Here is a 15768-nt window from a genome sequence, read left to right as displayed (position 1 = left end):
ACAACAACTGTTAAGAGGAGACTTTGTGCAGCAGGCCTTCATGGTAAATTAGCTGCTAGGAAACCACTGCTAAGGACAGGCAACAAGAGGAGAGACTTGTTTGGGCTAAAGAACACAAGAAATGGACATTAGACCAGTGGAAATCTGTGCTTTGGTCTGATGAGTCCAAATTTGAGATCTTTGGTTCCAACCACCGTGTCTTTGTGCGACGCAGAAAAGGTGAACGGATGGACTCTACATTCCTGGTTCCCACCGTGAAGCATGGAGGAGGAGGTGTGATGGTGTGGGGGGGGGGGGGGGGGGGGGGGGGCTTTGCTGGTGACACTGTTGGGGATTTATTCAAAATTGAAGGCATACTGAACCAGCATGGCTACCACAACATCTTGCAGCAGCATGCTATTCCATCCGGTTTGCGTTTAGTTGGACCATCATTTATTTTTCAACAGGACAATGACCCCAAACACCTCCAGGCTGTGTATGGGCTATTTGACTAAGAAGGAGAGTGATGGGGGGCTACGCCAGATGACCTGGCCTCCACAGTCACCAGACCTGAACCCAATCGAGATGGTTTGGGATGAGCTGGACGCACAGTGAAGGCAAAAGGGCCAACAAGTGCTAAGCATCTCTGGGAACTCCTTCAGGATTGTTGGAAAACCATTCCCGGTGACTACCTCTTGAAGCTCATCAAGAGAATGCCAAGAGTGTGCAAAGCAGTCATCAAAGCAAAAGGTGGCTACTGTGAAAAACCTAGAATATAAGACATATTTTCAGTTGTTTCACACTTTTTTGTTAAGTATATAATTCCACATGTGTTAATTCATAGTTTTGATGCCTTCAGTGTGAATGTACAATTTTCATAGTCATGAAAATACAGAAAAATCTTTAAATGACAAGGTGTGTCCAAACTTTTGGTCTGTACTGTATATCAGCCCTGAAAGGTGATGGCCGTATGTCTTATCGACCAAACCTGGTGAATGGTTCCCTTTAACATCAGAGTTTAATGTAACATTTTCTGCAGTGAAATTCTTAAATCATGAATTGAATACAAAGAAGTGACGCATTCTAATTAACGCTCCTGTGCGCATATTAATGAGCAAATCCAGTGCAGTAATTCCTGAGTGAGGTATTGTTGGCATCTGGGATGTATAACTAGCTTTACTGGATGACAATGAACTGACGCGTTGTATCGCCGGCTCCGGGCACATTGGACTAGTACTTTGTATCTCTGGCTTCGGGCACATTGGACTGACAGGTTGTATTGCCAGATCCGGGCACAATGGACTAATACTTTGTATCGCCGGCTTTGGGCACAATGGGCTGATACTTTGTATCGCCGGCTCCGGGCACATTGGACTGATACTTTGTATCGCCGGCTCCGGGCACAATGGACTAATACTTTGTATCGCCGGCTTTGGGCACAATGGACTAATACTTTGTATCGTCGGCTCCGGGCACATTGGACTGATACTTTGTATCGCCAGCTCCGGGCACAATGGACTGATACTTTGTATCGCCGGCTTTGGGCACAATGGACTGATAGGTTGTATTGCCGGCTCCGGGTACATTGGACTGATACTTTGTATCGCCGGCTCTGGGCACAATGGACTGATAGGTTGTATTGCCGGCTTTGGGCACAATGGACTAATACCGTACTTTGTATCGCCGGCTCTGGGCACATTGGACTGATACTTTGTATCTCCGGCTCCGGGTACATTGGACTGATACTTTGTATCGCCGGCTCTGGGCACATTGGACTAATACTTTGTATCGCCGGCTCTGGGCACATTGGACTGATACTTTGTATCGCTGGCTCCGGGCACATTGGACTGATACTTTGTATCGCCGGCTCTGGGCACATTGGACTAATACTTTGTATCGCCGGCTCTGGGCACATTGGACTGATACTTTGTATCGCCGGCTCTGGGCACAATGGACTGATAGGTTGTATTGCCGGCTTTGGGCACAATGGACTAATACCGTACTTTGTATCGCCGGCTCTGGGCACATTGGACTGATACTTTGTATCGCCGGCTTTGGGCACAATGGACTGACAGGTTGTATCGCCGGCTCCGGGCACATTGGACTAATACTTTGTATCGCTGGCTCCGGGCACATTGGACTGATACTTTGTATCGCCGGCTCCGGGCACATTGGACTAATACTTTGTATCGCTGGCTTTGGGCACAATGGACTGATAGGTTGTATCGCCGGCTCCGGGCACAATGGACTAATACTTTGTATCGCTGGCTTTGGGCACAATGGACTGATAGGTTGTATCGCCGGCTCCGGGCACATTGGACTGATACTTAGTATCGCTGGCTCTGGGCACAATGGACCGACGCGTTGTATCACCGGCTTCGGGCACATTGTATCGAGATGTTGTATAACTGGGTCCTACAGAAGAGCAGCAGATGTTGGCCCCTGTAGTGCTCCGTGTTTGGCCCCTGTTGCAGATCTGAGGCTCCAGCCTCCCTTCAGTCCTGAGATGATGCATTTACTTTATGACCCCCATGAATAATAATAATCTTTATTTTTTTTTTATATAGCGCTAACATATTCCGCAGCGCTTTACAATTTTGAACACATTATCATCACTGTCCCCGATGGGGCTCACAATCTAGAATCCCTATCAGTATGTCTTTAGAATGTGGGAGGAAACCGGAGTGCCCGGAGGAAACCCACGCAAACACGGAGAGAACATACAAACTCTTTGCAGATGTTGTCTTGGGTGGGATTAGAACCCAGGACCCCAGCGCTGCAAGGCTGCAGTGCTAACCACTGCGCCACCGTGCTGCCCGACCGAATATTACACGTTTTGGACTTTGGCAAATGCCGAGCAGCGCAGAGATGAAGCGGAGCATGCACTTTGTACCTGACTGTAATAAGCCTTTCCGGGACCATTGTATTCTGAGATATCGGAGCTTTGATTTAATGGGGGAGGGGAGGTAAATCACTAGTCAGCCGCCACATTGGACACTATATAAGCTGCCCTGGAGCTTTCCGTGTGTGCCTGATTGCTGGCCTCACCACGGTGGTCTGTATCGAGGGATGGGGGGCGGTGCGGGAATTTTCTGGCAGTTTGGTTCATCCTCATCGTATTATCATTGTGGTTAATAATTGAGTATTACATGACCGGACTAGAACCGTCACCATGCTCGCTGAATGCATCACTCCCATCATCATTGATGTTCAGATCCCTCTAGCTAAGCTTGCAGTTTCCTACACAAGATATCACTCCCATCATCCTTGTGATCTAAGCCCCCCATCTCGCACACTGGGAGTCGTATGACCTGTATTGACTGATCGCTGTGTATTTGGGGGCACCCATGGGAGGAAAGGGAAATAATTCCAGGGCTATTGAGCTTCGGCCCCTGGTCTGGTCGGGGACCGGTGCTGTGTAGGTATTTCTTGTATTTTGTGCTTTTCTTTCTGCACTTTATTCATTGCTGCTTTTTCTTTTCTTTCCAGCTGCACATATGACAGAGTGATGGAGGACCCCGATGGTCATTCTCTGGACAGGCCGCCCCCCGCTGCAGATGAACAGCCGCCTCCCCAGGACTATGAAGGAAATAATGGCGAATCAGAAGTGCGGTCAGCAGTGGAGAGGACACTGGGAAGTGAGGAGATGACACCGCCAGACATGGCGACACCGCCAGACATGGTGACCCCTCCGTCACCACAGGACACCACTGACTGTGACCCCCAGCAGTTAATTCAGTCTGACCCTGACACCCCCGATTCTACAAACCCCCCAGAGCATGTAGCTACTATAACTCAAACCTCAGAAACAGATGAACCCCGAACTGTCTCCCCAGAAATCCCCCCCGACCTCGAGACCCCGCATGTGAAGGACGATCTGGACGAAAACCTGGAGACCGAGATCTCTGTAGACACAATCAGCACCAAAGATCTTCTGTCCAAAATTCACCTCCCATCATCCCAGGAAACGTTACTGGACGAGATCGAGACGGAACTGAGCAGCTCTGAGGGGGACTACAAGTTGCACAATGGAAGAAACAAAGCCGGCTTAACCCTCACTATGCTGGAACAGTGTGTCCATGAGAAGTATGTACAGCAGGAAAACGCCATGAAAAGGTAAAGATCGTCCACTTGTACTGCAGAGTGTGTGATCAATGGCTGCACATGGAGAACCAGGGGAGGACGTGCTAATGTAATGCTGCCCTGTGTGTCCCCGGCCGGCTAAGGCTGCGCTCCCACCATGAGCTTTTGGTGAGTTTTTGATGCTGCGTGTTTTACAGTTCTAGCAAAGCAGGTGGCATTTATCTAAATCTCCTGCCCACTGTGCTGCTTTATTACTCTGCTAAACTCGCCTGCCATGCGTTTTTCACATCAGCCACATGTCAGTATCTTGCAGGTACGCTGAGCTTCCTGTGCGGAATTTCCCCATAGACTTGGATTAGGCGCGGAAATTCTGTAGGTAAAAAACGCACATGTGGTGTTAGTGCATTTCTGTGGCAGAAACGCATCAAAGATGTGATTCCCACCTAAGTCAATAAAGTTTTGTCACAGAAAAAAACAAAACAGGAAGTATCAAAAACAAAGCAGCTTTATTTACAGCATGACCCCAAGCGGAGACAAAAAACACAGATTCAAATGATAAAAATGCATGTTAAAAAAATGTAAGTAACCCAATTTAAAGAATAGATGCAGAAATTCTGCAATATAAAAAGCGCACGAAAAACTTACCGTGGGAACATAAGAGTTCATACAATTTATTTTGAACTGATGCTGCTTTCTACCCCAGAGCTGCACTCCCTATTCTGCTGGTGCAGTCACTGTGTACATACATTACATTACTGATCCTGAGTTACATCCTGTATTATACTCCAGAGCTGCACTCACTATTCTGCTGTCTGTGTACATACATTACATTACTGATCCTGAGTTACCTCCTGTATTATACCCCAGAGCTGCACTCACTATTCTGCTGTCTGTGTACATACATTACATTACTGATCCTGAGTTACCTCCTGTATTATACCCCAGAGCTGCACTCACTATTCTGCTGGTGCAGTCACTGTGTACATACATTACATTACTGATCCTGAGTTACCTCCTGTATTATATCCCAGAGCTGCACTCACTATTCTGCTGGTGCAGTCACTGTGTACATACATTACATTACTGATCCTGAGTTACATCCTGTATTATACTCCAGAGCTGCACTCACTATTCTGCTGGTGCAGTCACTGTGTACATACATTACATTACTGATCCTGAGTTACATCCTGTATTATACTCCAGAGCTGCACTCACTATTCTGCTGGTGCAGTCACTGTGTACATACTGTGTACTGATCCTGAGTTACCTCCTGTATTATACCCCAGAGCTGCACTCACTATTCTGCTGGTGCACTGACTGTGTACATACATTACATTACTGATCCTGAGTTACATCCTGTATTATATGCCAGAGCTGCACTCACTACTCACATACATTACTGATCCTGAGTTACATCCTGTATTATACCCCTGAGCTGCACTCACTATTCTGCTGGTGCAGTCACTGTGTACATACATTACTGATCCTGAGTTACATCCTGTATTATACCCCTGAGCTGCACTCACTATTCTGCTGGTGCAGTCACTGTGTACATACATCACTGATCCTGAGTTACATCCTGTATTATACACCAGAGCTGCACTCACTATTCTGCTGGTGCAGTCACTGTGTACATACATTACATTACTGATCCTGAGTTACATCCTGTATTATACCCCAGAGCTGCACTCACTATTCTGCTGGTGCAGTCACTGTGTACATATATTATTATTATTATTATTATTATACATTTTTATAGCGCCATTTATTCCATGGCGCTTTACATGTGAATACGGGGCAAATATAGACAAATACATTAACCATGAGCAGATAACAAGGCACACGAGTACATAAGGAGGGAGGACCCTGCCCGCGAGGGCTCACAGTCTGCAGGGGGTGGGTGAGGATACACTAGGAGAGGGAAGAGCTGGCTGTGCGGCTGTTCAGTAGGTTGAGGATCACTGCAGGCTGTAGGCTTGTCGGAAGAGATGAGTCTTCAGGTTCTTTTTGAAGGTTTCTATGGTAGGCGCAAGTCTGATGTGTTGGGGTAGAGAGTTCCAGAGTATGGGGGAAGCACGGGAGAAGTCTTGGATGCGGTTATGGGAAGAAGAGATGAGAGGGGAGTCGAGAAGGAGGTCTTGGGAGGATCGGAGGTCGCGTGTAGGTAGGTACCGGGAGACCATGTCACTATATTACATTACTGATCCTGAGTTACATTCTGTATTATACTCCAGAGCTGCACTCACTATTCTGCTGGTGCAGTCACTGTGTACATACATTACATTACTGATCCTGAGTTACATCCTGTATTATACCCCAGAGCTGCACTCACTATTCTGCTGGTGCAGTCACTGTGTACATATATTACATTACTGATCCTGAGTTACATCCTGTATTATACTCCAGAGCTGCACTCACTATTCTGCTGGTGCAGTCACTGTGTACATACATTACATTACTGATCCTGAGTCTACTCCTGTATTATACCCCAGAGCTGCACTCACTATTCTGTTGGTGCACTGACTGTGTACATACATTACATTACTGATCCTGAGTTACATCCTGTATTATATGCCAGAGCTGCACTCACTATTCTGCTGGTGCAGTCACTGTGTACATACATTACATTACTGATCCTGAGTTACACCCTGTATTATACCCCAGAGCTGCACTCACTATTCTGCTGGTGCAGTCACTGTGTACATACATTACATTACTGATCCTGAGTTACATCCTGTATTATACTCCAGAGCTGCACTCACTATTCTGCTGGTGCAGTCACTGTGTACATACATTACATTACTGATCCTGAGTTACCTCCTGTATTATACTCCAGAGCTGCACTCACTATTCTGCTGGTGCAGTCACTGTGTACATACATTACTGATCCTGAGTTACATCCTGTATTATACCCCAGAGCTGCACTCACTATTCTGCTGGTGCAGTCACTGTGTACATACATTACATTACTGGTCCTGAGTTACTTCCTGTATCATACCCCAGAGCTGCACTCACTATTCTGCTGGTGCAGTCACTGTGTACAAACATTACATTACAGATCCTGAGTTACATCCTGTATTATACTCCAGAGCTGCACTCACTATTCTGCTGGTGCAGTCACTGTGTACATACATTACATTACTGATCCTGTGTTACATCCTGTATTATATCCCAGAGCTGCGCTCACTATTCCGCTGGTGCAGTCACTGTGTACATACATTACATTACTGATCCTGAGTTACCTCCTGTATTGTACTCCAGAGCTGCACTCACTATTCTACTGGTGCAGTCACTGTGTACATACATTACATTACTGATCCTGAGTTACATCCTGTATTATACCCCAGAGCTGCACTCACTATTCTGCTGGTGCAGCCACTGTGTACATACATTACATTACTAATCCTGAGTTACATCCTGTATTATACTCCAGAGCTGCACTCACTATTCTGCTGGTGCAGTCACGGTGTACATGCAGACATTACTGATCCTGAGTTACCTCCTGTATTATACTCCAGAGCTGCACTCACTATTCTACTGGTGCAGTCATTGTGTGCATACATTACATTACTGATCCTGAGTTACATCCTGTATCATACCCCAGAGCTGCACTCACTATTCTGCTGGTGCAGTCACTGTGTACATACATTACATTACTGATCCTGAGTTACATCCTGTATTATACTCCAGAGCTGCACTCACTATTCTGCTGGTGCAGTCACTGTGTACATACATTACTGATCCTGAGTTACATCCTGTATTATACCCCTGAGCTGCACTCACTATTCTGCTGGTGCAGTCACTGTGTACATACATCACTGATCCTGAGTTACATCCTGTATTATACACCAGAGCTGCACTCACTATTCTGCTGGTGCAGTCACTGTGTACATACATTACATTACTGATCCTGAGTTACATCCTGTATTATACCCCAGAGCTGCACTCACTATTCTGCTGGTGCAGTCACTGTGTACATATATTACATTACTGATCCTGAGTTACATCCTGTATTATACTCCAGAGCTGCACTCACTATTCTGCTGGTGCAGTCACTGTGTACATACATTACATTACTGATCCTGAGTTACATCCTGTATTATACCCCAGAGCTGCACTCACTATTCTGCTGGTGCAGTCACTGTGTACATATATTACATTACTGATCCTGAGTTACATCCTGTATTATACTCCAGAGCTGCACTCACTATTCTGCTGGTGCAGTCACTGTGTACATACATTACATTACTGATCCTGAGTCTACTCCTGTATTATACCCCAGAGCTGCACTCACTATTCTGTTGGTGCACTGACTGTGTACATACATTACATTACTGATCCTGAGTTACATCCTGTATTATATGCCAGAGCTGCACTCACTATTCTGCTGGTGCAGTCACTGTGTACATACATTACATTACTGATCCTGAGTTACACCCTGTATTATACCCCAGAGCTGCGCTCACTATTCTGCTGGTGCAGTCACTTTGTACATACATTACATTACTGATCCTGAGTTACATCCTGTATTATACTCCAGAGCTGCACTCACTATTCTGCTGGTGCAGTCACTGTGTACATACATTACATTACTGATCCTGAGTTACATCCTGTAATATACTCCAGAGCTGCACTAACTATTCTGCTGGTGCAGTCACTGTGTACATACATTACATTACTGATCCTGAGTTACCTCCTGTATTATACTCCAGAGCTGCACTCACTATTCTGCTGGTGCAGTCACTGTGTACATACATTACATTACTGATCCTGAGTTACATCCTGTATTATACTCCAGAGCTGCACTCCCTATTCTGCTGGTGCAGTCACTGTGTACATTACATTACTGATCCTGAGTTACATCCTGTATTATACTCCAGAGCTGCACTCACTATTCTGCTGGTGCAGTCACTGTGTACATACATTACATTACTGATCCTGAGTTACATCCTGTATTATACTCCAGAGCTGCACTCCCTATTCTGCTGGTGCAGTCACTGTGTACATTACATTACTGATCCTGAGTTACATCCTGTATTATACTCCAGAGCTGCACTCACTATTCTGCTGGTGCAGTCACTGTGTACATACATTACATTACTGATCCTGAGTTACATCCTGTATTATACTCCAGCCAGAGGTGCACTCACTATTCTGCTGGTGCAGTCACTGTGTACATACATTACATTACTGATCCTGAGTTACCTCCTGTATTATACTCCAGAGCTGCACTCACTATTCTGCTGGTGCAGTCACTGTGTACATACATTACATTACTGATCCTGAGTTACATCCTGTATTATACTCCAGAGCTGCACTCACTATTCTGCTGGTGCAGTCACTGTGTACATACATTACATTACTGATCCTGAGTTACCTCCTGTATTATACCCCAGAGCTGCACTCACTATTCTGCTGGTGCAGTCACTGTGTACATACATTACATTACTGATCCTGAGTTACATCCTGTATTATACTCCAGAGCTGCACTCACTATTCTGCTGGTGCAGTCACTGTGTACATACATTACATTACTGATCCTGAGTTACATCCTGTATTATACCCCAGAGCTGCACTCACTATTCTGCTGGTGCAGTCACTGTGTACATACATTACATTACTGATCCTGAGTTACATCCTGTATCATACCCCAGAGCTGCACTAACTATTCTGCTGGTGCAGTCACTGTGTACATACAGTTAGGTCCATATATATTTGGACAGCGACAACATTTTTCTAATTTTGGTTATAGACATTACCACAATGAATTTTAAACAAAACAATTCAGATGCAGTTGAAGTTCAGACTTTCAGCTTTCATTTGAGGGTATCCACATTATAATTGGATGAAGGGTTTAGGAGTTTCAGCTCCTTAACATGTGCCACCCTGTTTTTAAAGGGACCAAAAGTAATTGGACAATTGACTCCAAGGTTATTTCATGGACAGGTGTGGGCAATCCCATCGTTATGTCATTCTCAATTAAGCAGATAATATGCCTGGAGTTGATTTGAGGTGCGGTGCTGCATTTGGAAGGTTTTGCTGTGAAGTAAACATGCGGTAAAGGAGCTCTCCGTGCAGGTGAAACAAGCCGTCCTTAAGCTGCGAAAACAGAAAAAACCCATCCGAGAAATTGCTACAATATTAGGAGAGGCAAAATCTACAATTTGGTACATCCTGAGAAAGAAAGAAAGCACTGGTGAACTCATCAATGCAAAAAGACCTGGGCGCCCACGGAAGACAACAGTGGTGGATGATCGCAGAATAATCTCCATGGTGAAGAGAAACCCCTTCACAACAACCAACCAAGTGACCAACACTCTCCAGGAGGTCGGCGGATCAATATCCAAATCTACCATAAAGAGAAGACTGCATGAAAGTAACTACAGAGGGTTCACTGCACGGTGCAGCCACTCATAAGCATCAAGAATAAAAAGGCTAAAAAACATCTAAAAAAGCCGCACAGTTCTGGAAGAACATTCTTTGGACAGATGAAACCAAGATCAACCTCTACCAGAATGATGGAAAGAGAAAAGTATGGTGAAGGCGTGGTACAGCTCATGATCCAAAGCATACCACATCATCTGTAAAACCCGGCGGAGGCAGTGTGATGGCTTGGGCATGCATGGCTGCCAGTGGCACTGGGTCACTAGTATTTATTGATGATGTGACATAGGACAGGAGCAGCCGAATGAATTCTGAGGTCTTCAGAGACATACTGTGTGCTCAGATCCAGCCAAATGCAGCCAAACTGATTGGTCGTTGTTTCATACTACAGATGGACAATGACCCAAAACATAAAGCCAAAGCAACCCAGGAGTTTATTAAAGCAAAGAAGTGGAATATTCTGGAATGGCCAAGTCAGTCACCTGATCTCAACCCAATTGAGCATGCATTTCACTTGTTAAACACTAAACGTCAGACAGAAAGGCCACAAACAAACAGCAACTGAAAGCCACCGCAGTGCAGGCCTGGCAGAGCATCAAAAAGAGGAAACAGCGTCTGGTGATATTCATGAGTTCAAGACTTCAGACAGTCATTGCCAACAAAGGGTTTTCAACCAAGTACTAAAAATGAACATTTTATTTAAAACTATTGAATCTGTCCAATTACTTTTGGCCCCTTTAAAAACAGGGTGGCACATGTTAAGGAGCTGAAACTCCTAAACCCTTCATCCAATTTTAATGTGGATACCCTCAAATGAACGCTGAAAGTCTGAACTTCAACTGCATCTGAATTGTTTTGTTTAAAATTCATTGTGGTAATGTCTATAACCAAAATTAGAAAAATGTTGTCTCTGTCCAAATATATATGGACCTAACTGTACATTACATTACTGATCCTGAGTTACATCCTGTATTATACCCCAGAGCTGCACTAACTATTCTGCTGGTGCAGTCACTGTGTACATACATTACATTACTGATCCTGAGTTACATCCTGTATTATACCCCAGAGCTGCGCTCACTATTCTGCTGGTGCAGTCACTGTGTACATACATTGCATTATTGATCCTGAGTTACATCCTGTATTATACCCCAGAGCTGCACTCACTGTTCTGCTGGTGCAGTCACTTTGTACATACATTACATTACTGATCCTGAGTTACATCCTGTATTATACCCCAGAGCTGCGCTCACTGTTCTGCTGGTGCAGTCACTTTGTACATACATTACATTACTGATCCTGAGTTACCTCCTGTATTATACTCCAGAGCTGCACTCACTATTCTGCTGGTGCAGTCACTGTGTACATACATTACATTACTGATCCTGAGTTACATCCTGTATTATACTCCAGAGCTGCACTCCCTATTCTGCTGGTGCAGTCACTGTGTACATTACATTACTGATCCTGAGTTACATCCTGTATTATACTCCAGAGCTGCACTCACTATTCTGCTGGTGCAGTCACTGTGTACATACATTACATTACTGATCCTGAGTTACCTCCTGTATTATACCCCAGAGCTGCACTCACTATTCTGCTGGTGCAGTCACTGTGTACATACATTACATTACTGATCCTGAGTTACATCCTGTATTATACTCCAGAGCTGCACTCACTATTCTGCTGGTGCAGTCACTGTGTACATACATTACATTACTGATCCTGAGTTACCTCCTGTATTATACCCCAGAGCTGCACTCACTATTCTGCTGGTGCAGTCACTGTGTACATACATTACATTACTGATCCTGAGTTACCTCCTGTATTATACCCCAAAGCTGCACTCACTATTCTGCTGGTGCAGTCACTGTGTACATACATTACATTACTGATCCTGAGTTACATCCTGTATTATACCCCAGAGCTGCACTAACTATTCTGCTGGTGCAGTCACTGTGTACATACATTACATTACTGATCCTGAGTTACATCCTGTATTATACCCCAGAGCTGCACTAACTATTCTGCTGGTGCAGTCACTGTGTACATACATTACATTACTGATCCTGAGTTACCTCCTGTATTATACCCCAGAGCTGCACTCACTATTCTGCTGGTGCAGTCACTGTGTACATACATTACGTTACTGATCCTGAGTTACCTCCTGTATTATACTCCAGAGCTGCACTCACTATTCTGCTGGTGCAGTCACTGTGTACATACATTACATTACTGATCCTGAGTTACATCCTGTAATATACTCCAGAGCTGCACTAACTATTCTGCTGGTGCAGTCACTGTGTACATACATTACATTACTGATCCTGAGTTACCTCCTGTATTATACTCCAGAGCTGCACTCACTATTCTGCTGGTGCAGTCACTGTGTACATACATTACATTACTGATCCTGAGTTACATCCTGTATTATACCCCAGAGCTGCACTAACTATTCTGCTGGTGCAGTCACTGTGTACATACATTACGTTACTGATCCTGAGTTACCTCCTGTATTATACCCCAGAGCTGCACTCACTATTCTGCTGGTGCAGTCACTGTGTACATACATTACGTTACTGATCCTGAGTTACCTCCTGTATTATACTCCAGAGCTGCACTCACTATTCTGCTGGTGCAGTCACTGTGTACATACATTACATTACTGATCCTGAGTTACCTCCTGTATTATACTCCAGAGCTGCACTCACTATTCTGCTGGTGCAGTCACTGTGTACATACATTACATTACTGATCCTGAGTTACATCCTGTATTATACTCCAGAGCTGCACTCACTATTCTGCTGGTGCAGTAACTGTGTACATACATTACATTATTGATCCTGAGTTACATTCTGTATTATACCCCAGAGCTGCACTCACTATTCTGCTGGTGCAGTCACTGTGTACATACATTACATTACTGATCCTGAGTTACATCCTGTATTATACCCCAGAGCTGCACTCACTATTCTGCTGGTGCAGTCACTGTGTACATATATTACATTACTGATCCTGAGTTACATCCTGTATTATACTCCAGAGCTGCACTCACTATTCTGCTGGTGCAGTCACTGTGTACATACATTACATTACTGATCCTGAGTCTACTCCTGTATTATACCCCAGAGCTGCACTAACTATTCTGTTGGTGCACTGACTGTGTACATACATTACATTACTGATCCTGAGTTACATCCTGTATTATATGCCAAAGCTGCACTCACTATTCTGCTGGTGCAGTCACTGTGTACATACATTACATTACTGATCCTGAGTTACACCCTGTATTATACCCCAGAGCTGCACTCACTATTCTGCTGGTGCAGTCACTGTGTACATACATTACATTACTGATCCTGAGTCTACTCCTGTATTATACCCCAGAGCTGCACTAACTATTCTGTTGGTGCACTGACTGTGTACATACATTACATTACTGATCCTGAGTTACATCCTGTATTATATGCCAGAGCTGCACTCACTATTCTGCTGGTGCAGTCACTGTGTACATACATTACTGATCCTGAGTTACATCCTGTATTATACCCCAGAGCTGCACTCACTATTCTGCTGGTGCAGTCACTGTGTACAAACATTACATTACAGATCCTGAGTTACATCCTGTATTATACTCCAGAGCTGCACTCACTATTCTGCTGGTGCAGTCACTGTGTACATACATTACATTACTGATCCTGTGTTACATCCTGTATTATATCCCAGAGCTGCGCTCACTATTCCGCTGGTGCAGTCACTGTGTACATACATTACATTACTGATCCTGAGTTACATCCTGTATTATACTCCAGAGCTGCACTCACTATTCTGCTGGTGCAGTAACTGTGTACATACATTACATTATTGATCCTGAGTTACATTCTGTATTATACCCCAGAGCTGCACTCACTATTCTGCTGGTGCAGTCACTGTGTACATACATTACATTACTGATCCTGAGTTACATCCTGTATTATACTCCAGAGCTGCACTCACTATTCTGCTGGTGCAGTCACTGTGTACATACATTACATTACTGATCCTGAGTTACATCCTGTATTATACTCCAGAGCTGCACTCCCTATTCTGCTGGTGCAGTCACTGTGTACATTACATTACTGATCCTGAGTTACATCCTGTATTATACTCCAGAGCTGCACTCACTATTCTGCTGGTGCAGTCACTGTGTACATACATTACATTACTGATCCTGAGTTACATCCTGTATTATACTCCAGAGCTGCACTCCCTATTCTGCTGGTGCAGTCACTGTGTACATTACATTACTGATCCTGAGTTACATCCTGTATTATACTCCAGAGCTGCACTCACTATTCTGCTGGTGCAGTCACTGTGTACATACATTACATTACTGATCCTGAGTTACATCCTGTATTATACTCCAGCCAGAGGTGCACTCACTATTCTGCTGGTGCAGTCACTGTGTACATACATTACATTACTGATCCTGAGTTACCTCCTGTATTATACTCCAGAGCTGCACTCACTATTCTGCTGGTGCAGTCACTGTGTACATACATTACATTACTGATCCTGAGTTACATCCTGTATTATACTCCAGAGCTGCACTCACTATTCTGCTGGTGCAGTCACTGTGTACATACATTACATTACTGATCCTGAGTTACCTCCTGTATTATACCCCAGAGCTGCACTCACTATTCTGCTGGTGCAGTCACTGTGTACATACATTACATTACTGATCCTGAGTTACATCCTGTATTATACTCCAGAGCTGCACTCACTATTCTGCTGGTGCAGTCACTGTGTACATACATTACATTACTGATCCTGAGTTACATCCTGTATTATACCCCAGAGCTGCACTCACTATTCTGCTGGTGCAGTCACTGTGTACATACATTACATTACTGATCCTGAGTTACATCCTGTATCATACCCCAGAGCTGCACTAACTATTCTGCTGGTGCAGTCACTGTGTACATACAGTTAGGTCCATATATATTTGGACAGCGACAACATTTTTCTAATTTTGGTTATAGACATTACCACAATGAATTTTAAACAAAACAATTCAGATGCAGTTGAAGTTCAGACTTTCAGCTTTCATTTGAGGGTATCCACATTATAATTGGATGAAGGGTTTAGGAGTTTCAGCTCCTTAACATGTGCCACCCTGTTTTTAAAGGGACCAAAAGTAATTGGACAATTGACTCCAAGGTTATTTCATGGACAGGTGTGGGCAATCCCATCGTTATGTCATTCTCAATTAAGCAGATAATATGCCTGGAGTTGATTTGAGGTGCGGTGCTGCATTTGGAAGGTTTTGCTGTGAAGTAA

At 44.4% G+C, this 15768-nt stretch overlaps 1 protein-coding gene across 2 annotated transcripts in view; it reads left to right on the top strand.

The window, feature by feature from the left end:
- Positions 1-15768, top strand: part of CCDC186 (coiled-coil domain containing 186) — an 83068-nt gene that overhangs the window by 8634 nt on the left and 58666 nt on the right. For both annotated transcript variants that reach the window (XM_069754353.1, XM_069754352.1), the window contains exon 2: positions 3469-4095. In XM_069754353.1, coding sequence (XP_069610454.1) covers positions 3488-4095 — 608 coding nt within the window. In that variant the 5' untranslated portion in view covers positions 3469-3487. The remainder of the gene's footprint in view (positions 1-3468; positions 4096-15768) is intronic.

The sequence above is a fragment of the Ranitomeya imitator genome, chromosome 2 (genome assembly GCF_032444005.1).
Source record: "Ranitomeya imitator isolate aRanImi1 chromosome 2, aRanImi1.pri, whole genome shotgun sequence".
Lineage (NCBI taxonomy): Eukaryota > Metazoa > Chordata > Amphibia > Anura > Dendrobatidae > Ranitomeya > Ranitomeya imitator.
This window is presented reverse-complemented; position numbering and strand designations above follow the sequence as displayed.